At 32.4% G+C, this 26,694-nt stretch overlaps 1 protein-coding gene across 1 annotated transcript in view; it reads right to left on the bottom strand.

Moving 5' to 3' along the window:
• Window positions 1–10,512: 10,512 nt before the first annotated feature.
• The window catches only part of ERCC4 (ERCC excision repair 4, endonuclease catalytic subunit), a 35,455-nt gene continuing 19,273 nt past the window's right edge, over window positions 10,513–26,694 (bottom strand). The window contains 5 exon segments of the mRNA XM_051963044.1: window positions 10,513–14,200; window positions 14,590–14,702; window positions 20,844–20,936; window positions 23,234–23,810; window positions 25,685–25,795. Coding sequence (XP_051819004.1) covers window positions 13,467–14,200; window positions 14,590–14,702; window positions 20,844–20,936; window positions 23,234–23,810; window positions 25,685–25,795 — 1,628 coding nt within the window. The 3' untranslated portion in view covers window positions 10,513–13,466.

Here is a 26,694-nt window from a genome sequence, read left to right as displayed (position 1 = left end):
TGTTATTTTGATTTGCTTTACTCTATAGAATGTCCTAAAAATGTAATTAATGTAATTTTAAATTTAAGTAGCTTAAAACTGTATTAATGAACAGATTTAAATTTTAATAACTCAAAATTTTCCTAAGACATTTGGGACACCCTGAATTTATTTTTGGAAAGAAAGGGTTCTACTGAGGCTGAGGTAAAGGCAAATATGGTGTAGAAGTATTAGGAAGTGGCAAAGGTATTTTTAAAAAACACCTCAATAAAACAAAACTATCACTCTTTGCAGATAATATAATGGGATATATAGAGAATCCTAGAGAATCAACTAAAAAACTACTAGAAACAACTAACAACTTTAGCAAAGTTGCAGGATATAATATAAATCCAAATAAAGCATCAGCATTTCTATATGTTACTAAAAAAGTTCAATAGCAAGAGGTAGAAAGAGAAATCCCTTTTAAAATAACTGTAGACAACATAAAATATCTGGAAGCCTATTCCTAAGACAAAGCCAGCAACTGGCTGGTGGAATTGTAAATGAACACAGTTACAAAACACTTTTCACACAAATAAAGTTAGATCAAAACAACTGGAAAAATATCAATTGCTCATGGATAGGCTGAGCTAATGACAATTCTACCTAAATTAATCTACTTATTAGTGCCAATCAACTGCCAAGAAATTATTTTATAGAGCTAGAAAAAAATAATAACAAAATTCATCTGGAAGAATACAAGGTGAAGACTATCAAGGAAATGAATAAAAACAAATGCAAAGGAAAGTAGCCTAGCTGTACTTGACCTAAAACTATATTATAAAACAGTGGTCATCAAATCATTTGGTACTGGCTAAGAAATAGAGGAGAAGATTAGTGGAATAAGTTAGATATACAAGACAAAATTGATCTAGTATTTGATAAACCCCAAATCTACAGCTTCTGGGATAAAAATTCACTATTTGAAAAAAAAATTGTTGGGAAAACTAGAAAATAGCATGGCAGAAATTAGGCACTGACCAAGATTTCACATCCTATACCACGATAAGGTCAAAATGGGTTCATGATTTAGACATAAAGGATGATACCATAAGCAAATTAGTAGCACAAAGGATAGTCTACCTGTTAGATCTGTGGAGAAGGGAGGAATTTACGTCCAAGGAAGAACTAGAGAACATTATGGAAGGCAAGATTTTGATTACATTAAATTAAAATGTTTTTGCACAAACAAAACCAATGCAGCCAAGATTAGAAGGGAAGCAGAAAGCTGGGAAACATTTTTTACAGCCAATATTTCTGATAAAGGCCTTATTTTAAAAATATATAGAGAACTGAATCAAATTTATAAGGATACAAGTCATGCCTTAATTGTTAAATGGTTAAAGGATATGACAATCAATGTTCAGATGAAGAAATTCAAGTCATTTATAGACATATTAAAAAAAACACTCTAAAATACTATTGATTAGAGAAATGCAAATTAAGACAACTCTGAAGTACCACTTTATACCTCTCAAGATTGGCTAAGATGACAGGAAAAGAGAATGATAAATGTTGGAGGGGACATGGGAAAACTGGGACACTAATCCATTGTTGGTGGAGTTGTGAACGGATTCAGTCATTCTGGAGAGCAATTTGAACTACGTTCAATGGGCTATAAAACTGTCCACTCTTTGATCCAGCAGTATATCTACTGGATCTATATCCCAAAGAGATCATAAAAGAGAGAAAAGAACCCACATGTGCAAAAATATTTGCAGCAGCCCTTTTTTGTAGTGGCAAGGAACTGGAGATTGAGCCCATTACCTGGAGAGTGGCTGAATAAGTTATGGAATATGAATGTAATAGAATATTGTTGTTCTATAGAAATGACGGGCAGACTGATTTCAAAAAAGTCCGGACTTACATGAATTGATACTGACTGAAGTGAACAGAACCAAGAGAGTGAACAGAACCTACAGTTGCAGCAAGATTATGTGATCATAAGCTATGATGGACTTAGCCTCTTAAAAATATGGTAATTCAAGCCAGTTCCCCTAGACTTGGGATGGAAAATGCCATTTATATTCAAGAGAAAACACCTTTTTTTTTAGCTTGCTTTTTTTTTGTGTTTTTTTTTTTTTCTCTTTTTGGTCTGATTTTTCTTGCACAACATAATAAATATGATCATTTAAAACATTTCCATAACAAATATGGAAATGTTTAAAATGATCATACATGTATAACTTGTATCAGATTGTTTGCTATCTTGGAAAGGGAGGAGTTAAGGAGGAAAGGAGAAAAATTTGGAACAAAGTCATACAAAAATGAATGTTGAAAACTATCTTTACAGGTACTTGGAAAAAGAAAATACTATTGAGAAAAAAAACCTCAATAAAACTTTTAAAAAAGAAAAAAGGAGTTGGAAGAGAATGATTACAATCACATTTAAATTCACAAAGTACAAGGAATTGTTGGTGGAGTTGTGAAATGATCCAATCATTCTGGAGAGCAATTTGGAACTATGCCCAAAGACTATAAAACTATGCAAAACATTTTTATCAGTTGTCTAAAGATTAACCTAAGTTTTCAAAGACTAATCACCACTTGCAAGATTTTTGGTCATAACAAATCATGTCTAAGAAATGAAGGGACTGTAATTTGTTTCCACATATATAGCCTGTGCATTCATGAAAGCATATATCTTTTAAAGTACTGAAGCATTTACTTGTTGTCATGATACTTTGTAAATTTTTTTTAGTGGTAATTTATTTTTCAAAATAAATGAAAAGATAATTTTCACTATTCACCTTTGCAAAACCTTGTGTTCCAAATTTTTCTCCCTCTTCTCTCTACCCCCTCCTCAGGAGAACAAGCAATATGATATAGCTTAAACACATGCAATTCTTTTATTTATTTTTTTAGACTTATTTTTGATATTTATTTTTATTAGATTTAAAAAAAATCATGGGGAAAAGCATTCATAATGTAAATTTTAAAATGTGTCAAGGGCATTTCTTTCTTTTTTTAATATTTTATTTTATTTAATAACTTTATATTGACAGAATCCATGCCAGGGTAATTTTTTTACAACATTATCCCTTGCATTCGTTTCTGTTTCGATTTTTCCCCTCCCTCCCTCCACCCCCACCCCTAGATGGCAAGCAGTCCTATATATGTTAGATATGTTGCAGTATATCCTAGATACAATATATGTTTGCAAAACTGAACAGTTCTCTTGTTTCACAGGGAGAATTGGATTCAGAAGGTAAAAATAATCCAGGAAGAAAAACAAAAATGCAGATAGTTCACATTTGTTTCCCAGTGTTCTTTCTTTGGATGTAGCTGCTTCTGTCCATCATTTATCAATTGAAACTCAGTTTTGAAACTCAAATTGAAACTCAAAGAGACCTCTCTTTGTCAAAGAAATCCACTTCCATCAGAATACATCCTCATACAATATCATTGTCGAAGTATATAATGATCTCCTGGTTCTGCTCATTTCACTTAGCATCAGTTCATGTAAGTCTCTCCAAGCCTCTCTGAAATCATTCTGCTGGTCATTTCTTACAGAACAATAATATTCCATAACATTCATATACTACAATTTACCCAGCCATTCTCCAATTGATGGGCATCCATTCAATTTCCAGTTTCTAGCCACTACAAACAGGGCTGCCACAAACATTTTGGCTCATACAGGTCCCTTTCCCTTCTTTAGTATCTCTTTGGGGTATAAGCCCAATAGAAACACTGCTGGATCAAAGGGTATGCACAATTTGATAATTTTTTGGGCATAATTCCAGATTGCTCTCCAGAATGGTTGGATTCGTTCACAACTCCACCAATGCATCAGTGTCCCAGTTTTCCCGCGTCCCCTACAACATTCATCATTATTTTTTCCTGTCATCTTAGCCAATCTGACAGGTGTGTAGTGGTATCTCAGAGTTGTCTTAATTTGCATTTCTCCAATCAATAATGATTTGGAACACTCTTTCATATGAGTGGTAATAGTTTCAATTTCATCATCTGAAAATTGTCTGTTCATATCCTTTGACCATTTATCAATTGGAGAATGGCTTGATTTCTTATAAATTTGAGTCAGTTCTCTATATATTTTGGAAATGAGGCCTTTATCAGAACCTTTAACTGTGAAGATGTTTTCCCAGTCTGTTACATGCAATTCGTTTAAACATATTTCTGTATTTGTCATGCTGTGCAAAAAAAAAAAAAAAAATCAGATCAAATGGGAAAAAAACCATAAGAAAGAAAAAAAACACACAAGAGAACGATAACAACAAAGTGAAAATACTATTCTTTGATTCATATTCAGTCTTCATAGTTCTTTTTTTGAATATGAATGGAATTTTCCATTACATCTGTTGGAATTTGGATGAATCACCTCAATTGATGAAAAGATCCAAGTCCATCACAGCTAATCATCACATAGTCTTATTGCTACTATGTATAATATTCTCTTGGTTCTGCTCTCTTCACTCAGTATCAGTTCACGTAAATCTTGCTAGGCTTTTCTGAAATCAGTCTGTTCATCATTTCTTACAGAACAGTAACATTGCATTACATTCATATACCAGAACTCATTCAGTCATTCTCCAGCTGAGGGGCATCCACTCAATCTTTGGTTCCTTGCTACAACAAAAAGGGTGATATAAACATTTTTGCACATGTGGGTCCTTTCTTCTCGTTTATGATCTCTTTGGGATACAGACCCAATAGAGACACTGCTAGGTCAAAGGGTAAGCAGTTTTATAGCCTTTGGGCATAGATCCAAATTGCTCTCCATAATGGTTGGATTTCACAAGTCTTCTAACAATGCATTATACTTTGCAAATATTAAGCCATTACAAATGAATGTAAATCAATCTTTTCCAACTCCTTCAGCACAGTGGATCACTTTTTCATGTTTTCTGTATCTCCCCATAGCACTTAGTACAGGACTCTGGTAATAAATGCAGTTGACTTCACTTGACTTTAAGACAATTAAATATGTAATTAACATTTGCACGCACATATACACTTAGAATGTTTTGGATAATAGCTTGATAAACAATGAATGTTCTTACTTTTCACATCTATACCATTTTTCCTTCTTTCCCTTCTCCACTTCCCCTGAACCATCTTTTACATGCAATTACTGCTTCTACTATACTCATTTAGGAGGCAGAGTAGTAGCAGTACCTACTCCATATCTCCTAGTTTCCTATCCCTAATCCCTTTCCTCCTAATTTACAAATTCTCAGAGGCTTGGGGACAGCAAGAGAGAATATGAAATTGAGGCCCTTACAAATAATGTAACCACAATAGCATTCTTATAACCTAATTTTCCTTGGCTTTACACATAAACATAAATATACTGAATAAATTGACATGAATAGGAAAAGAAGAAAAGGATTTGTGGGCTTGATAGAGCTGCCTTAATGATGAGTAAGGACCAATTTCTATTCAGTTTGGGAGGGTTTCTTGGGAAAAGAGAGATACTTGTTTTATATCCTCACTTTATGTTCACCATGAGATCATAGTCAGCATTTATTTGGAAATCAAACTTTATTCAAGGCATTCCAAACTAAGCAAAACTATCCCTAAAGAAATCCATCTCTGCTTTGAGAAAAACAAAAAAGCTCATAAACCAAAACGAGACTTGTGACTTTGATACTGACTCATTGTCAGACCAACAGCATATAGACATGCTCTGATAAGAGGTACTGAAATCGCCCTAGTTTGTTTGTAGTGAGTCATGCTGGAAATCACACAGTATCTCTTGTATCATGCACGGCGAGGCAAGAATCAGAGGCAGATGTACTCCCAATCAATGTGTAGTTACCCTCATTGTTCAGAGACTCTCAGTTTAAGCAGGCAATTTATGTGACTCAATAGGGACCCCTATTGGTAAGGATACTGAGCTCCTTCTACTGGGTGCCCTGCCCCCAGATACGCGCATGGTGGACTGTGGAACCCCTCAAAAAGATTTACACGAGGAATGGAAGGAACAAGTTGCTTTTTAAGCCCATTTCACAAGACCTAACAGTTACAGAGTGAGGCATGAGTCATAATTCTTAGGATATGCCCATACTGGAGCAATTAGCCACATAATTGTTCCAATAATCAACTCATTCCCAGCTGCAATACTTCTCTAGTTTAAATACTAATCCTGTGAGCCAACTCTTGTTATTTATATGCACAGCAAAGATTTAACTCTAAAAATTAAAACAACCCTTTATGCTAATGCCCCTTTCAGTCTCAATTTAAAATTTGTGCACTCATTTGCTAATGGAAGTATGGAGGGTTTTCAACAATTATTAATGTCATGTTCAAATCTACATAAAATAGATTTATCTGATGCTTTGACACATTGTGGCAAAGTGTTCTGTTTTGACAATAATAAATCACCATAGCAACTCTGCTGCCCCAATTACTGTAAGTTCAGTACAACCCAGAATAAGAAAGAAAAATCTCTATGAAGGTTTAGTACTGGTTGTCTAAAAGGGCCGAACATTTACTTTCAGTTTCCAAGGCAACATTACTGAGCACGCTTTTTTTTTTTTTTTTCTTCATAAATCGAATGCAGAGAAGTCTGTAAAACAGTCAACTCCAGAACCGAATTCCAAGGAGAGGGGGCTAGGCCAATCCCTATGGCCAATTTACACTTAAGCAGACCTCACAATGGGGCTGCCAATACTCTGTAACCAAAACAGAAGACTTAGAAACACGATTCCAGCTTTTTAATTCTATAATGTATCAGAATGTGTTCATCATTCAACTGAACTCTCCAAGGTTATCAACGATCGCTTAACTGACAGAGTAAATGCCCTCCTTGCTTCTTTTCGATCCTCATCTTTTTTGACTTCTTTGCAATAAATGATGCTCTTCTCTCTCACCTCCAATGTTTGATTTAAAAAAAAAAAAGTTTTCTCTCTTCATTCTCCTCATTGTTTGATGGCTCCTTGTTGTTTTTTGCTAGATCATTCATATTGTTCCCCTCTGTGCACCGCATGGCTTGTCCTCTCTCTACACTTTCTCTTGGTGACTTCACTGGCCCTAATGGGCTCAAATATTATCTGTGCAGATGATTCCCAGATCTATAGATTAAGCCTTAGCCTCTTCTAAATTCTAGTCCCGCATCACCAATAACATGTTAATCTGGATGGTTATATGGGTATTCAATTTATGTGCCAAATAAAATGAATTAACACAAGACTACCAATCTTCCCTTTCTGTTGAGGATATCAATATTCTTACAGTCCTTTAGGTTTGCAACCTTGGAGGAAACGTAAACTCATTTTCCCTTATCTCCTAACCCAGTTATCACCCTCATGATGCCATTGGTCATCTTTGAGAAGAATAAAGAATAATCTGTGAGTAATAATGGCTACTGTTTGGGGACCTATTCTGCCAGTTCAAGTTAGTCAGTGCTGCTATTTCTTCCTTCATTACATGTGATCTCTGTCCATCAATCATTATCCTCCTGTTATTCAATAATTTTAAAATTTGTTTTAGGTTCTAGAATTCATAATTGCAGGAAAGAGACAATCATATGACACTTTAATTATTTTAAAAAGCTTTTAAAATCAGTCTTGGTTTTTTCATACCTTCATTTCTAAATATATATAACTATATATATCCCATCCCCACCCCCACTTAGTGAGTCATCTCTTAAGATACAGAATAAAAAGAGGAGGAAAAAACAGTACAGTCGAACTTGTAACACATCAACCAGGTCTGACACTATATGTAACATTTAACACACATAGCAATCACCTAATCACCCTCCCCCCAAGTTTTCCCACAACTTCCTTTCCCAGAGGGATGTGCAATTTCTCATTTTTTCTTTGGCAAAGTTTGGTTAGTACACAATATGTATGTTATGACATAGTATTATATAGTTCATAGTACTTTTTTGTTATTGTTCATTTACATTGTTAGTCATTATGTAGATTGTTTCTTTGGTTCTACTAATTTCATGTATCATTTCATATGAATCCATCTTTCTCTACATTCTTCATATTCATTTTTTGGGGGAAAGGGAAGAGAGAAAGAATCCATTATATTTATATTTCAATTTGTTTAGCCATTCCCATTAATGAGATGTTTTGTTTCCTGTTCTTTGTGACCATAAGAATATTGCTATGAATACACACACATGATCTATGATTGAACTCCTTGGGACAGATATGCATGTGTAAATATAAAAAAAGACACCTATATGTACATCTGCATCCATGTGTATTTACTTAGCACATATCACCATTAAACTATTTCAAGTGTGTTACTTTTTTTTTTTTTAATTAACCCCCTGGAGTTTTGTTTGGAATGACATGGATTTTGTTTGGCCTCTTATATTTTCTCTTTTGTCCCATTGAGATCTGTGCTACTAAATTTAAGCTTTTATGAAGCAGAAATGGATATTGTGGAATATCTGAAATGTCTATTCACTCATCCATCCCCTTAGAATAAACTCCAATTTGCTGACAGTTCATGGACGGTAGGTATGTTGATAAGGAGTACTGATTAAAGGTTATAAGGAGCTCTACTATATTTTAGTAAATAGAAAGGAGAAATAATGCACCACTTAAGCAACAGGACAAGAGTTTTAGCATCAGCTTACTATTCTTCAGTGTCTTTAAAAAAATGTTAACAGTCATCTTTCACATTCACAACTTCTAATTTTAGAAGTTTTAGCCAACATGAAACATCAAAAATGTCAGTCTAAGTTGGCAGTGTTGCTGTATATGGAAATACAAAAACATTCAGACATCTGGATTTCCTGAAGTTTAACAACCATCACCACCCTCCTCTTTCTCTGAGTGCAAATGAAAATACAAATAAGAGAATTTATTCTATTTCTTTTGGGGCAATTTCACTACTGCTTGCTAAGAGAGAACTCATTTATTTTTATATATTTAACATTTTATTTTTTAATTTTTATTGATCATTCTTGTTTTTAAATGACATTTATTTTAAATGTATGTATTCCCTTTCATGGTGAGTTATCACTTATAATAAGTATAAAAAAAAGGGGAAAAAGTAGCTTAGTAAAAACTAAACAAAACATGGATGTCTGACCATGTAATAACTATTCCATACTCATACTCAGTGCCAACCCACTCCCCTACCCCCAGTGGGAGTGAGGTGCAATTTTCAACATTCGGCTTGATCACTATAATTGTGTACAACTATTTGCCTTTGCTATCCTTCTTTCACTTTACCTTTTTGTAGTCATTGTTTTTCTGGTTCAACTTGCTTCTTCTGAACTAGTTTATATAAATCTTTGAAAGGATTTTATTTATATAAGCTTCCTAAAGGGTAGGACCTAACTTTGCTTTTATATTTGTATTCCCCAGCACTTGGCACATCATAAGCATTTTTCTTTCTTCCATTCATTCCTAATAAAATATTCTACTATTATTTTCTGAACACAGAAACAAATTTATTTTACACTTCAGTAAAAAAAGACATTATTGTATATTTTAAGGCAAAAAGTAAAGTTAAACATTTCATCTTCAGAAAAGTAAACAAAAATAATGCTGTACAGATTATAACAAATGGCAAAATTGATAATTCTTGCACTCTAAACTTCACATGAAAAAATGTAAAGCATGGTCCAAATGGTACTTCATTACATAAGCCAAATTGTAAAAGTAAATAGTAAAAAAAAAAAGCCCTAACACATTTTAGTTTTTTAACAATTCATTTGTGCCTCGAAGTCTCATCCTCACTCCCTAGCTGAGATTTTTTTATGCTGAGTGTTTTTTAAAGTCTAAAATGAGGTATTTATATCCCTCATAAGGGCTTCTATCTTGAGATTTTAAAAAATCCTGGTCTATATTTTGCTTTATGTCCCAATGGTAACAAAAGAAAATATAAATTTTATTCCAAAATATAATTTTTTTTTTGCTTAGAATAGATATAAATCAATTACACTCTGCTACTCCTCCCATCATTTCTGTTTAAATTAAAATACAAGAGCATTTTATAGGCTTTCTTCATCTGTAGTCTATTCTGATGATTATACATAAGATACCTGAAGTTTAGCATTAGGCAATAAATATAAACTAAATACAACCAAAAAAATCAACTTCTTTGTGATACTAATTACAAAAGTCCAGCTAAATTTCAGTCAAGGTACTTAAATTTGTGAAAAGGCTCCTTCTTCTCTAAAATGTCACATTTAAAGAACTTTCTTCATGTTGAAAAGATTACATATACATAAAACAATTTTCCTAAAGTTTTTGAATCAAAACCACATTAAAAAAAATAGCTCCTTCCACATCTGATCCCTAATCTATAGCTTTCCTGAATTATTGTGAAATATTTTATTTTCATGCTTATGATTCTATACTCAGCTATTAAGCTATGTTTGCACACCATGATTTAATTTTCTATCTTTCCTTAGAACTGGACTAACAGTACATAGTTTGTATTTAAATATCTCCTAATCCTCAAGATTAAGGAGCACTTAAATCCATTCCTAAAGCAGAACTTAGATATTTTCTTTTATAGTAAGAAAAAAGATAAGTATGCAAACAAATGGGAAATATTTCATTTGATTTTTATTTATTCCAGAGTTAGAGTTTAGAAATAGAGGGAAAAATTTTAAATTTAAATTAAAAAATTCTTGCCTAGTTTTTTAAAGAAAAAAAGTCCTGGAAAAAATGAATTATAAACTCATAAGTATTCAAATAAACAAAAGCTAAACACAATTAGTCATTATTTAAGCCTAAAATTATATACATTTCTGTAATATTCTCTCTAAATTGTATTGTTCTCTGTTGAGGTTTTCTTGGGGTCTCTGGGAACAGCCTTCTTTTCAGTTCAGTAATCACAAGTGTAGCCAGGTATTAAAGTCCAAATCCTTTATTATCTCTTTCAAAGTCCTATCTCCTTCATTTGGGGCTCTGCTAGTTTTCTAGAGGCCTTCTGGAGTCTTGGTTTCAGTGGAGAAGCAAAGGAGTAGAGCCTTTCACCAAGGCGGTGTGAGATAGGATGAATCTGTCCGAGTCCAAGGGTTTGTGCTCCAGACTTCTATCTGCTTGTCTCTGAATCTGCCTGGCTGAGGCTTCTAGCTTATATGCGCCACACTGAGTACAAAACAATCATTATATCACTAGGAAACGATTATTTGTTGTAGTATTAAATCAATGCTAAACTAGATTTTTAACCATTATCTCCTCAATTCCACTTAGTACCTTGTTTCAAGTTCTGGCCCATAACATCTCCTTGTAGGATTAAATCAATCATACTGAACCATGCTAAATTAGATAACCATTGTCTCTATCAATTCCACTGACTTAGTACCTTGTAAGAATCCTTTGTTTCAAGTTCAGAGTTCTGGGCCATAATACATTTCTATGATTCTATGATCAAGATTCCAAATATAATTCAAGAAAACCATGATAAAGTATATTTACATGTAAATACATATTCACATACCTTTTTATTTAACAGAAGAAAGCATTAGCTAACCTGTTGGTAAATGAGTCAGTAATGACTATCATTGTAAAATTTATTGATAATGATAAAATTTTTATATCTCAAATCTATGAGGGAAACTGATTAATTCTTAAATAACTATTATTACAACAGTGAATAATAGTATCAGAGTGCTAAGAGACAAGAGTATTCATAAACTCAACGATAAAACAAGGAATAGTTTGAAGCCTGGCATCTTTAAAAAGAATTTGTTCTATTTCAGTGAATTTTTGATGATTTTGTGCTCTCTTCCAAAAATAAAGTAAATATAAAAGTGAATGTAAAATGATAACTTAAACTCCAATACCCCACATTAACATTTTTATCTGGAAAATTTATAACAAGTTTTTGGCACTGAAGAAAAAAAGCCCAGAACGTTGTCTATTTTAAAATGATCTTCTTACATGATCCTTATCCTACCCCTCCAAATCATCTCTCAATTTTTATTACATGACAATGTAATTAATGATAATAGTTGAATTCAATTTAGAAGTACACTTTTATACAGTCTTTATAGCATATTCACATTTCAATAAATCAAAAGTACTGCTCAAATAATCTACAAATGACATTTATAAATACATTTATTCAGTTGTGCACAGTTTTTTTTAAATTCCAGGTTGTGTGGAAAAAACAAAACAAAACTGACTTTCACAGATAAGAATGCAAACTTTATCACATGGGCTGCCTTTTAATTTTGGAGAAGTCAAAGACAGTCACTATCAATTACAAATAGAAAATTAACTGCCAACAACCAGATTATTATAAAACTGTTTCTATTATATACAATTTAAGGAATGGAATTTAAGTCTTTTATGTATTCAGTAGAATGCTAAACCAGATTACTCACAAAAGAGGCAAGAGCTGGACTCTTTTTTTTCTTTAAAAGTTTGATTTAAAAAAAAAATGTATTAAGCCTAGAACAACGACTATTTTCCTATTTGCTGATTTTTGTGTAGTATTTCTTTGGATAAAACTCAACTATAAAAAAAAAAAAACCTTATCAATTTAGTTAGCCACTCATTTGCATGTAATCCAGATCTCACACCAGAATGTGTAGGTCCAGAATTGCACAAAATGTGGAAGTGAACAGATCATAAATAAGCTCAAAAAGTATTATAGGGTACTATGGAAATCGTAATCTTAAAGTATATGTAGGAGGATGTGAGAAAGGAAAGCTTTTAAAGACTAGAATTTGGGGCTCTGGTAACCCAAGAGTTTAAGGATCTTCAAAGAAGCAAAATTCTAACAATTCATTAATACTGCTAACTTCTACAAAAAGGCAATTTACTTTACATTATAAAAAAGTTATTAGTCAAACTATATTATATTACATATATTCTAATTAGAAATTCATCAGGCTAATAATTTTCCTATCTGTTGTACTCTTCAATCAGCTGAGAGAAATCCTCCAATGCTTTTACACTGAGAATAGGAAATTGGACAGGAATAGCGAAAAGTGTTTTCCTTCCCTTTGGAACTCTTTTGTAATAAATTGGTATATTTTGTATAGCCAGTAGAGGAAAACTGTACTATATGTATTTCTTCAAAGTTTAAGAAGCACAAATTTTAATTCATAAAAAATTCCTTCATCCATAAATAGTTAAAAAATTTAAATGGACACCACAGCACACTGCATTTTTAACAGGGCTAGTATACCAAAAGGGGAAGAGGGGCAAAGTTGGTAGCTTTAAAAAAGCTCTCATGATTCATCGGAAGAATCTCAAGATGGTGTGATTCAAAGAACACTGGCATTAAATTAGGAAATTTGATCTCTACTTCTAGCTCTGGCTACTAACTAGTTGTTTGACTCTGGGTATGTAGCTTTCCTCTCTGAGCATCTTTATTCTGTAAATTGAGGGCCTGGACTAGATGATTTCCAGCTTTGGACTTCTTAAGATTTCTTATAATGGGAAATAACAAAAGATTGAATTAAAGAAATGAGATTGTAACTGCTATTATGATAAAAGACAACAAAGAGTGTGGTCATGTGATCAAAATAAATTACCTCTAAAATTTTACTTTTTAATTTTTCCCTGAGCTATAACTTCTGTATAGGATGCATGAATGAAATCATAAAGCTGCTTAGCATTTGCAGCATTTCCAAGAATACTGGAGAGTTTATTTTGTGACAAAGTTGTTAATTCTGCAATGCTCTTTACATGATTCATTAAGGAACAACAGTTTTTGGCATTGACACCTGGCATTTTTAGTAAGAAATCTTGTGGTCCAGGATTGTATTTTTCTGAATCAGGAAGGGTTTCAGTATCTGCTGTGATGGCCATGGCTATTGTTGCATCAGGTTGTGGCCTGTTCTGTTTCAACTCCTCAAATAACTCAGCAGTTGCATGGGGGGAAGGGCACCAAAGGATCCGAAGTTTTGGGAAATGAAGAGTAAGAAGAGTAAGTTTGGAACTAATATCATTACTGGAAATCTCCTGATGTAGAGAACCTCGAGAAGTAAGAGAGAAAGGTTTACTGGGATCAAACTCAATCAGAAGTACTGGTCGCTTATAATATCGAGACATGGAGATGCACTGACTATAGAGGCGACCGTTATTTAAGGAACCAATCAAATCACTGATGCTTTTTCTCTCGACACATATTTCTGGAGTTAGGATGTAATCTCCGACTTCTAAAGTAACTGGTTCAATGTCAATGCCTCGACGATGAAGCAGAGATGGAAGTTCACTTCGAAATTCTCTCATGTCCACAATTATACTTTGTTGCAAATTAGTCTTTTCCTGACCACCTATGAAATGAATATAGGCATTCAGAATGATGTCATTAAAGAAAGATACATGCTTAAATAAAGATTAAAAGCTGAAACAAATGTTTCTTTTATTCAAGTATGATTAATGTCTAGAAGGAGTTCTTACCAAATCTATTAATAAGCTTCTAGCATTTTAGAAAAATACATGATAGATTCCTAAATTAGATACATGACACTATGATGTTTCCTAACTTTCATCAGTAAACCTAATTTAATTTTGCTACCAATTATAATGGGCCTTGATTGTCAAAAGAGAGCACATATACATAATTACCAACTTATAAATGAAGGACTTATAAATGACAAATGCATACAAAAAAGCTTGTCTGAAGGGATAAAACAATGATCTGGAGATGGGAAGCACTCACCTGCTTTGCGAGTGTCAGTAGAAGCATATGCAGATGTAGCTTCTCTTACCAGGTCTAAGTTTGTTTCATCTCTCCCTTCTCTTTCTTCAGGGATAACCATGCTTGCCTTTTCTCTGAAATATTAAGAAATTAGGGCAAAAAATTTAATTGAACAATGTAAACTTAAAATTTTTTTTCATATATTTTCCAAATATAAAATAATCCAAATAATTTGATGTTTGGTGAAATGATGTATCAAAGTCAAAAATACACAACAAATGATAGCTAAAAAGAAACAGAAAAAACTGCATATCACTTTCTGATCTTCCAATAGAAGAGAGTATATTTTTCACACTACTGGCTCTTTTAAGGACTTGACAATTCAAAATTTCATTAATTTGGATAGTGCAAAGACACACACACACAGATACACACAACACTATAAAGGGAATGTTTATGACAGTAAAATATTCCTAAGCATTTAGAAACATTTACACATAAGCAATTGTTATGGTACTTACTAAAGAAATGGATAAAAATCAATCATTTTTTTTTTTTTAAAATTAAACACATATTAGATTTAAAACAAATTTTTTTTGAAAATGATTTTTTTTGCAAAATGAGAAACAATAAAACTTTAAGAAGCTAGATCTCTTAACTGGGATTTTTAAAATGCCTTAAAATTTTTAGGGAGAAAGACAAACCATGAGAACAATTATAGAGAATTATTATACTTAAAAACAATTTCAAGGGTAAAATGCAAGCACGTATTTAACCCTTTAGGCCACTACAGCTTGCATTTTCTCAATCCAAAATTTCAACAGGCCTTTACTGAGTACCCCCTAAATGCATGACATTGTGCTAATAGTGTCTACTTTCATGGAACTCATATTCTATCAGGAGAACTGTAATACTTAATAAATAACTACAACATAATTTGAGTTAAACAACTAAGAAACAGGAGTTTGCCTATAAAATGTTAAAGAAAATGATTCTACATTCTCTAGTATAGGCCATTAATGTGTTTATCAGAAATTATGCAATACTCAGAATAAGAAAGCTTATATTTGAGTGTTGGCTCTATCACTTATTAGCAGGGGGTCACTGAACAAGTCACTTAATATTTAACCATCACTTTCCTCATTTGAAAATAAGGATACTATTAACTCTACCGAACTATGGTGATGATCAGATGAAATAATGTAAGTGGAGGCACTTTGTAATCTGCAAAGTGTTATACAGATGGAAAGTTGTTAATACTAATGCACTGAAGTAATAATGTAATATTTAGCATAAATACAAACTCTGTTTTAGCCATTCACAATGTGGCTCTATTTCAAAGTTTTTAAACCTGTGGTTCACAACTCCATGTAGGGTCTCATAACTGAATGTGGGGATCGTGAAATTATGACTTATTATTAGTAAATGTTTGATTTGTATACCTATTTCATATGCCTATATAATCAGGGTTATGTAAAACTTTCTTGGGCAAAAAGAGGGCACGAGTAGAAAATGTTTAAGAAGTCCTGAGCTAGTCCATCTTTCTAGCTTGGCTACCTATTACTTTCTCTGTTATGTACTCACATTCCAGCCAAATTTGCAAATTTGCTTTTCACCATACATGAGCCTTCATATATAGCCTCCATGTCTTTGAAATTTATTTTCCAGGAAAATTCTTCCTCCTCCTCTCTGCTTTTTAGAATCCCTAATCCCTTTCAAAGCACTTGAAATTTAGTGCTACCTTCTAAAAGACTTTCTTTTTGATGTCCTGGTTGTTGGTGCCTACCTCCACTTCTCTGAAATGACTCTATATTACTTTGTACACAGTACTTTTCTCCAGGAGAATATAAGCAGAGGTCATTTTATTTTTGTCTTTGTATCACCAGGGGAGGCCCTGTATTAGGAATACAGTGACTAGTACATATTAAGTTCTTAATAAATGCTTTATCAATTGATTTGAATGAACTTGGAGCTTTTTCTGCTAGTGAGATGCAACATTCTGGAAAGTAGAAGGCTACTTGCCAGTCAATACTAATTAATAAGCATTAACCATTTAACTTCCACAACTCTTAATTTTCCCCATTAATAAGGTTAATACCACTTGTCTTGCTTAATTACCTCATTTAGTTGTCCTACGGTTCAGAATTTTGTAAATGCCAAAGTATGGACTATTTGGATTTTAGAGAGAGTTTCAGCTCTAGGTCTAGGTTCTATAAGACTATTTTAAAAAGTTGTTTTTGTAATGCTTTCTAAAGTAGAAATTTCTCCCTTCCAGATGAAACCCTCTGTAACAAGAAAAAGCAATTAAAGCAAAAACAACTGACATGGTAACTGTTTAACAATGTACATGCAAATAGGTACAATATTCTGAAATAGGAGCTCCTTGCCTCTCTGCTACATGCGTTTTATTATGTGTTCTCTTAGACACAGACTGGTATTGCTGTTTTAAAAAGTCTTCTTTTGTGCTAATTCACATCAAACTGAGAATCAAAAAAATCCAAGGAGTTTCTTTTTTCTACAAAAGGGAAGGGCAAAGTAAAGGTTGAATTTGCTATATAGTTAAAAATTTAAGCTTTGAATGCCAACCTAGAAGAAATGGATTATATGTAATTTTTTTTTCAAAAAGTTACTATTTTAAACTAAAACTGTCAAACATAAAAAAAATATTCTTGCTTAATTAAAAGAAATGTGAATTACTGTAAAATATTGAATATTGTTTTGAGGATTGCTGTCTTCTTAATACAATATAGCAACCATATGTACTTAATAATTTTTTGATACTACTATCCATGATTAATACTTGTTACACTAAAAATTTGCCTCCAAATGATTTTACAATTGTTTCAACTAGTTTTACTAAGTTAAACAAATACTAATGGGCTGCAAAACTAATCTATAAAAATAAATATAACAGTACTTTAAAATGCAAAATATAGACCTTCAAAAAATTAAAATTGTTATATTAAGTACAGTAAAACATATAAAAATGACAATTCTTTCCAAGTATTTTTTGAAGCTTGTCTTCTAAATTAATCATTAACTTAATTTAACTCAAATTACAACTATATATATATCTATGGATATCTATATATCTATATCTATATCTATATATTTTTAAAGTAAGGGATCTCTACTTTTAACACTTTGTTAAATTAGTACAGCTGACTGCAAAAACTCATAAAATTTCACTAACTTAAAAGTATTCTAAAATTCAGATTTGATTTTCATTCATCATTAGTGAAGTTTTATTATATTTACTTTAAAAATCTTCAATGACACTTGAAAGTCTAGAGAAGCAATAATGACAGAATAACTTAGGATTCTGAAAAAACATGGTTTTTGAAACAAGCTCTACTACTAATTTACCTTGTATCACGGAATATTTATAAGTGTCTTACTTTCCTAATTAGTAAAATATGAATAATACTATTTTCATCAATAATGTAAATTGAGACTACTGTTTACTACTATTTTCTCATAGGTAGAATTCTATTAGTAGAATCAGAATTTTTCCTTTCTTTATAAGTGACTCAATGACTGCAAACAGTTCTTCCACTGCTTAGCCCAACTGTTTTTATATTATTATATATTAAAATATTTTAAATAGTAGTATTTGCATTCCCTAGAATCTGGCATATGCATGTTGTGGTAGAGATCATATTTTAAGTCTGTCTTTAATAGAAATTTAATATAACTAATTCCCACAGTAAAATTCCTAAAACAAATTTTGCCTTTTAAAAAACATTTCTCAAAGTTCTAAAATGTAACTGAGGAAAAATACTATGAGGAAACATCAACAATAGAGATGATTGCATACTTGGATTTATTTACTAAAATTAAAAAATTAGCTATACAAGAGATTCAGATTTATCATTTATCATGTCAGGTAACTATTTAGTTTTATATATGTAAATAAACTAAGGTACAGATAGAAGATTCTTTATGTTCCTAGATGTCATTATTAGATTAAAATATTTGTTATCCATATTCTATCACTAATCCCTATGGATACAAAGTCATTTGTGAATGTAAGGAAATGTGGTGAGGTAGGTACTATCTAGCCATAAAGTAATAGTAATACAATGCTACTGAATGACTTAAATATGCTTCAAAGTAATAAATAATTCTTCAATATATTTTTACTATCTGCTAAACTAACTGGGCTTTTGGGGGACTGAAAAGGGAATGGTTAATTTTCTGGGGCACAAGTATTAAATTTGAGCATTTTTTAGAACATAAAATATTAATTTGGTCTTTGTATGGAGAATAAGAATTTCAATTCAATAAACATTTCTCAAGCACCTACTAAGTATAAGGCATTATTCTAGGTGCTATATATGAAAATTAAAAAAAAAAAAAAAAGGATCCTTGCACTCAAAGAATTTATATTTTCCTGGGAAGACAAATGTAGGCAAAAATAAATAGAATCAAGATAATATGACAAGGAGAATAATAACAATGGTGGGAAGGGAAAGGTAGTGTAAGTTTCCAAGGTAGATAAAGGGGTGAGGGAATGAAAGAAGATAGAGGTGAAATGAATTGCTGCACACACACACACACACACACACACACACACAGTATACAAATCATATCTACTACATATATATATATATATATAAACATGTATACTATGTATATATGTGGGAGATAAATTATACATATATATAGAATACATATAAACTACTATATACTATAGTATAAAATTACTATAAAATGATGGCATCCTTGTACCTTAACTAGGTAGGATAGCATCTTGATTAAGTGATCAAAGGCATTCCAATTAAGTCTGAAAAAGTCTTGGTCAATTTAAATGTCTGATAAACCACTAAATGAACTGGAAGCCAACTGCATAGGAAGAGTATCCAAATTTGATTGGGGAGAATCCCAGGGATCATCTATAAAATAAGGCAGTTCAAGCCCAGGAGAGATCAAGAGCTGAGTAAAGATTTGGTGGCAAAGAAGAGAGAGAACCAGGAGTTGAGTAGGCAAGGGAAAGGAGGTTGAAAAGTAGAGTACCTTGACTTTAGCTCCTTTCTGCCTTGGCCATATAAAGACCTTTTGAACTTTGGGAGTCCAAAGGATTATCACATTCTTATTGGCACCTAAGCAGCATTTCCAAGAGCAGTGGCTACTTCAGTGGCCAAAGATAGACTGGATATGGGTTCACAGTCTTCCCAAGGGGAGCATATTAAAGATTTCCCCTCAATGGGATTTCAAAAAACTATGATTATTCCTTTGCTTCATATAGTTTTTAAATTGAGCCTACTTTTCCCTGAACTCTATAAGCATTTGTGGGAAAGAAAAAAAGACTTTTTTTTGTGTGTGTGTGGGGATGTTTTATATCAACTCCTCTTACTGTACAACCTTAGTAAATATGCTTTCCTAAAAGCTATTTAAGTCTGGATGACTAATGGATATCAATTATGATCACGGTGGAAAGCACACTGATGGGGCTTGTGATATATAATACCAAACAAACGACTTCTCAACCCTTTATTTATACCTACTTCTGAAGGAAGATGTGGCCATGCTCTGAATCTGATTTACTGGTGAAAGTAAGAGTCTGAATAACTGTTACAGTTAATGTTAGATGAGGATGCTAAGAGGCAGATGAGGCTAGAGTACTTAGTAATTATAAAGGGAATACATTGTGGAAATATATGTATATAACAAAAATGAGTTTTAGGAAGAGCTTGGCTTTGGAAGAAGGAGAGGATGATACATGTAGTGGACACTGGTGAGGCAAGGATGGAGGTTAGAGAGAGCTGTTTACTTTTCACTTCTACTAGGATCTTGGTGGTAGGTAAGATGTACCACCGAAAATTATTTTTCTGCATCTGGCAACTCTATGTTGCTGCAGGTTTTCAATGCTTAAGTTGGCAAGTCAGGAGTGTTTTGAAAAGTTGGAAACTTTAAACTACTTCAGTCAAGCCCAATATTCTCAGACTTGCCTTTTTCAGTTCAGGCTATTTACCTTCTGAATTCTGGGAAAAATTTGGGAGGGGAGAAAGAAAGAAACAGGTGTGTCAGCTATCACTAAGAAAAAAAAGTTCAGATTTATACTCTTAATAGAGCCTTTCCTTACTAACTTTCTTTCCCTCTCACTTTTTCATTATCTAGGAAAACTTAAAAAACAAAACAGCAAAACCTAACAATTTAAACAGTAATTTCTTCATACTTCTTATATGTGCATTATAGATTTTCCTTATGGCATCTACCCTGGACCATTTAAGGTACTTCTTTTGCTAACTACACACTAATGCTCTATGTATTACCTAATAAGTTTCTCAAAAGCCTCTTTTTCTTTCCGTAAAGCAGTAAGATAGCGCTGTTCTTCAGTTGAACCTCCATAGATAAGAAAATAGACCCTGCAAGTCAAGACAAAAGATTTTATTAGGCCAGAAAAACACCATCCTAAATCCCAAAAGGGAATAGTATAACTCTTGAATTTAGCAACTCAAAGGACTTGAATGATAAATATTTGACTAAGCACAAAAGATTCCATTAATCACACTCTTACTAAAATTAAGCTGCCAAACTCTACCTATTAAAGATTTTATTACACAACTTTTTTTTCCTTTGTCAAAAAAAGGAATCAAGTTTGGGTAAACAGTGAAATACAACTAGAGAAAATGAATGATCATTTCCTCATAAATATAAAGGAGTTCAAAATTACTCCTCAACAACCCAGAGATTATATTCTTTTTTCATTTTTGCAATCCTGCCAAAAAAATGTTTTAAACATTAGATTGTTTAGTTATAGAAACCAATTTATAAAAGATCACCTTAGTGGAAAATAAACAATAAGTGAAATTTATACGATCTTTATCTTTATCTCTCCAAGTGATGTTTTAGGTCTTTTGCATTGATAAATGTCTTAATAAAACAGAGACATCACACATTTTATATAAACACATTGATATAACACACATGGACTTGATTGATTTTCTCAAAATTAATTATACATATATCTTCTTTTTGGGGTGGTAGAAAAGTGTGCTATTTATGTTGTCTCTTTTGAAATATGATACTATGATACTCTTTTCTTTTTTACATTAGTCACTTTTCAATGCTTCTCCCCTCCTCCATCCCAAATCATCCCTTGTAACATGTGGTTATAAACAATCTACCTCTTTTCTATTTTGTTCATAGCTGAGATTGCTGGGAGATGGAATCAACTACATCCTCTTTGCCCTACTTTTTCCCACCTCTTAATGTTTTCCTCTTTTATTCCTATCTAAAAAAAAAAAATCTCTCCAACTTTTCTCTTTCCTTATAAAGCTTTTTTTCTAGAATGTAACTAACTGCAACAGAAATCTTTGGAGTATATATACTATCACTAAGCACAACGAGAACTAAGAATGAAACATTTAATCATTCCCTGATTACTTCTGTTCATCTCATTCTCTATCCAAACTTCTAATCCTGTATTATTTTTGATTCATTTCTACTAGTCTAGTATGCCAACATGTGTTTATTTGAAAAGCTGCAAGAAAGCTTTCCCTTGGCTCTATCTATTGGTTCAGACTGAGGTCAAGATAATCATTTTGCTGTTTATTTTTGTCAAAGTTGGACATCTAAGATACTATATTTATAGGCTCACAGAATTTGAGGAGTTGAAAATACCTCAGAGGCAATCTAGTACAAGTCCTTACCAAATACACAAGCCCCTTCTAAAATGCCTCTCACAACTGACTTCTCTAGCCTCTGCTTGGGCATGTCTCCAGTTATGGGAAAAACACATCATGAGCAATTTACTCCATTTTTGATAGATCAATTTAATAGGGAGTTTTTATATTAAGGAAAAAAATCTCTTTCCCTATAGCTTTGACTCACTGGTCCAAATTCTGCTATCTGGAATGACAGAATAAGTATAATCTCCCACGTGACAATTAAGAATTAGAAGACAAATTTTTTGCCTTCCTTTTTCCTTGACTCAAGTCTTTTTAGAAAACAGACACATTTGGGGAGCAGCTAAATGGTGCAGGGAATAGAGGATCAGTCCTGAAACTCACTTAACATGTACTAGCTATGTGACCTTGGATAAGTCACTTAACCTCAAATGCCTTGCCAAAAAATAAAATAAAAGAGGGACATTTAAGGATACTGAAATTATCATCAAATTTGAGGCTGAAACTAAGTTGTATAATTTTTTGTAACAGTACTGGACTTACTCATATGATTCTACATCTTAAATATCAAATCAACACAAATACAATATGATAGTAGGAGAACAGAAAAAATTAGAAGTAATTTGCTAGGATGAGGCCTACAAAGGGCATTAGAACTGGACTCAGAAAACCTGGTTTTTAATTTCAGGTTCTACTCTTTAGAATGTATAACTCTAGGCAAGCTATTTCTATCACTAAGTGTCTGTTTACTCATTTTTACTTTTGAGAGAACTGGACTAGAGTTTAGCTTTTCCTACCTGTGGGTATTATTCAGCCCAGTATAGCATTTTTAAATCCTTTTTATAAAAACTTTATAAATTCATGATTATGCAGTTTAACAAACAAATTTTTAAATGACTTTTAAATACAGTAATAGTTACAATGTATAACAATAATTTAAAGGAAAAAGAATTTTAGGTTAATACCAAAGAAGAGTAAAATAATTAAAAAAGCAATAATTTAGAATTATACTCAAAATAATTTAATATACTTGCCTCATAGGCTTTCCAGGCCTACTTGCCCTATAAATTTCAAGTTGACGAACAAATGTTAGTTCTGCATCATATAAGACAACATATCTTGGCTCCACTTCATGTAATACCCTGGTCAGGGCATAGGGGTCACCACAACCCAGAAGTGGATGGATGACAGTGAGGGGTTCTTTCAGGATGCCATATGCAGCATCAGATGATAATTTCACACCAAACACTTCAGGTCCAGTTTCCTTCAGGCAGTTTTCTTGGCTGTTGTTTATTTCTTTATAATCACCTTCCTCAGCTTCATCCTCAATCTTTGTTACCATCTGAGTTAAAGTCAATTCTTGCTTCTTTGTAGATCTTTGTTTTTTGGAAGTCCTGATCTTGGCTTTTGAAACTTTGGATTCTTTGCTAGATTTCAGGTTTCCTTTAGAATTGTCTTCTTTACTGAATTTCATTTTTACTTCTCCAGCTTTGTTATCCTTTCCAAAGGTTTTCGTATATAGCTTCAATAAGAAAGTCTTTGCTCCGATAGAGAGATATTCTCTAAGCTGTGCACATGTTCGATCATCACTTGCACAAATAAGTACTTTTCCTGAAGCCAAGAAAAAAATTTAAAAATATGTTCATACCTTACTCTCAAAATAAGAACGTTTACATCATGCCTCTTGAAGATATATAATTTTAAAAATTTAATTGTTTTCAACAGTTTGTCAAATTCTTCCATTTAAAATTTTTTGACTAAATCTTTTTGACTAAAATCTTTTGTCTAAGTGTTTTAGTGTTTTATGAAAAAAATACTAATTACAAATAAGATATAAAAATATTTTTCTTTATTAGTAATTTTTAAAAGAAAAACTCTCGCTTCCTATAATAGATAAGAGTATTTTAATCAGTGAACAACAAAAGGAAAAATATATATTAAACCACATTTAAAAGCTTAATTGTTTCACTGCTATAAAATAATATGGGATAAAATGATAGTTATAATTTGTACTTTAAAAAAATCTATGAACTTAAACATTTCTTCTCAATTTTTATTTTTTTATTAAAATGACACACATTTTTATTTTCTGGAGAAAAAAATGAATGAATGAAAATGCTTACTATATGCCAAACACTGTGCTTTGGGCATACCAAGAGAAATCTAAAACAGTCATGGCTCTCAAGGAGTTCACGTTCTAACTATAAAACAATATATAAAAGACAGCTTGCCTTCAAAAAAGATGTAAAGATGTTAGTTCTTGGTGGTAACACAAATGTCAAGGCCCAAGAGTCTGGATAATACAGTTGTTGTATAGATGGAAAGCTCAGTGGGACATGATCATTAAATGATAAAGTCACACCAACAGATTTAGTCAAAGATTTAGTGGCTAAATTAAGGAAGAAGTGGGTATTTGATTCTCAGTCTGGTGCTTTATTCACTTGAATAAACTGATGATCCACTGGAATTGTCTCACATAATCCAAACACATTTAAGAAAACAAATAAATATTAGGATAGAAACTGTTCACAGATAAAACTTGTTGCTAGTTAAGCTAAAGCAAATCTGACAAAATTAATCTTTTTCTATGCCTGTTCTGTGTAATAAACCAGGATATGAAGTTGGGAAATGGGATCTGGGAAGAAAACCAAAAAGGCCTTCTAGGGAAAATTGTCTTTCTTTAGTATGCTGGGTTTTAAATCATAACAATTAATATTTGAAGCAATATCTCATTGTTCAGAGATTTTAGGAATTTAAGATTGTCTATTTTGATCTACAGAAATTACAAATCTAAAGAGGTACAAAGAAAAAAAAGTTGTGGTTTCATTATTTTCTTTAAAAAAACCATACCAAAAATATTTCAGAATTGAGAAACTGTTAACACACTAGACTAAATACACTTAAAGACAAAAGGATCTTGTAAGAAACTATATTATCATACTCATATATTACACATACATGTATCACATTCCTACTTTATTTCTTTTGTCAAGAATTCTCTTTTAAATCCAATTATGTGAATTATTTGAGAGAGGAACTTGGTAAATGTGAACTTAAAAAAGACTATGACTACCTTCCTAGCCAGGCAACTAACTGAAGCAAGTCCTATTAATCAAATAGAAGCTTAAATCAAGAACCTAAAGATAGCAGCCATTTAAATAAAGTTTGATTCTTTCTTGATTTTTCTTCTGAAAAATGGGTTAGATCTTTTAAAAGCAAGTTTAAAAGTCCTGAAACTTATAAAAACTAAAAGCCCTTCTTTCAGGCAAAATATCAGGTGGAAACATAATTAAGCTATGAAAGCAGCAAACAAATTGATACTAGGCAGGCTCTTCATTCTTACATTTGGAATTTATTAACTTATTTTTCAGAATAATAATCGGAGTCACTTCTAAGCAGTTTCCCAAAATGGAACACTTAACTGCTTAATTTACTGTTACTGCTTAATATACTGTTATTTAATGTACTGTTTAGCTCACTCTTACCTGGACCACCAAGAGCTTCACTATTGTTATTTTCTATTTCAATTTCTTTTAATACTTCAGTTAGGGCTTCCCATTTAGGATTGCTTTCTAGTACCAGTTCTCTTTTCAATTCTGCAAAATAATAAATTATAAATTTCATTTCATATAGAAACTTCCATTCTTAAAATACTCAATATCATTGTTATTAAATTGCTATTACCATTATTATTATTATTAAATTATCTATTAAATAGATAATTAAGCATTTACTGTATGCAGAGCACTGTGCGAGGCACTGGAGAAGACAGTATAGATCAAACATGGTCCTAGCTTTCATGGACCTTAAGGTTTAGTGTGTCAAAAGACAAACTCAGATAATTGATACATAATATTTCTTGGTAAGTGCCTTAGAAAGATATAAAATAAAATGTTATATTATGGCTGAGGGGGGAGGTTACTGAAAGAAGTGATGAGAAGTCTTTATGAAAAGATAGCATTTGAACTGAACTTTAAAGATGGGTAGGAATTCAAGAGATGACATGGGAGAAGACATTCAAGGCACAGCATTGACAGGGCCAATGGCAACACCAGTCTGCTCACACTAATGTTCATTAAAATTAGAAAGACAGAGTGGGATCAGATTGGAGAGAACAAGACCTTGGAATCTGGCCCTTGCTTGGTAACCACCATCTTTTTGAAACTGCAAGCAACTTGGTCCATCAGCTATTCAACTAACAAACTCCCACCACCAATTTTTCTCCTTAACCCTGTATTAATCAATCACCAATCACCTAGAAGGAAAACTATCTCTACTATGAAACCCTCCCCCCAGAATTCTGCCCCACTCAGCCACCTCCTGTCCTCAACTTCTATCTTTCTCTACCATATGCCACTCATATCCCATTAAAACTTTCCTTATCCCTTCTTATATGTCCTCTCAAATTTCCATTTTCCAAAGCAAATAAACTTCTCTTTATCCTGGAGCTCTTTCTCTCAGACTCCATCTATCTACTTGCCTTCACTAAGACCTG

The sequence above is a fragment of the Antechinus flavipes genome, chromosome 1, assembly GCF_016432865.1.
Source record: "Antechinus flavipes isolate AdamAnt ecotype Samford, QLD, Australia chromosome 1, AdamAnt_v2, whole genome shotgun sequence".
Lineage (NCBI taxonomy): Eukaryota > Metazoa > Chordata > Mammalia > Dasyuromorphia > Dasyuridae > Antechinus > Antechinus flavipes.
The sequence above is the reverse complement of the archived record's forward strand: the minus strand, read 5'-3'. Positions and strand labels throughout refer to the sequence as shown.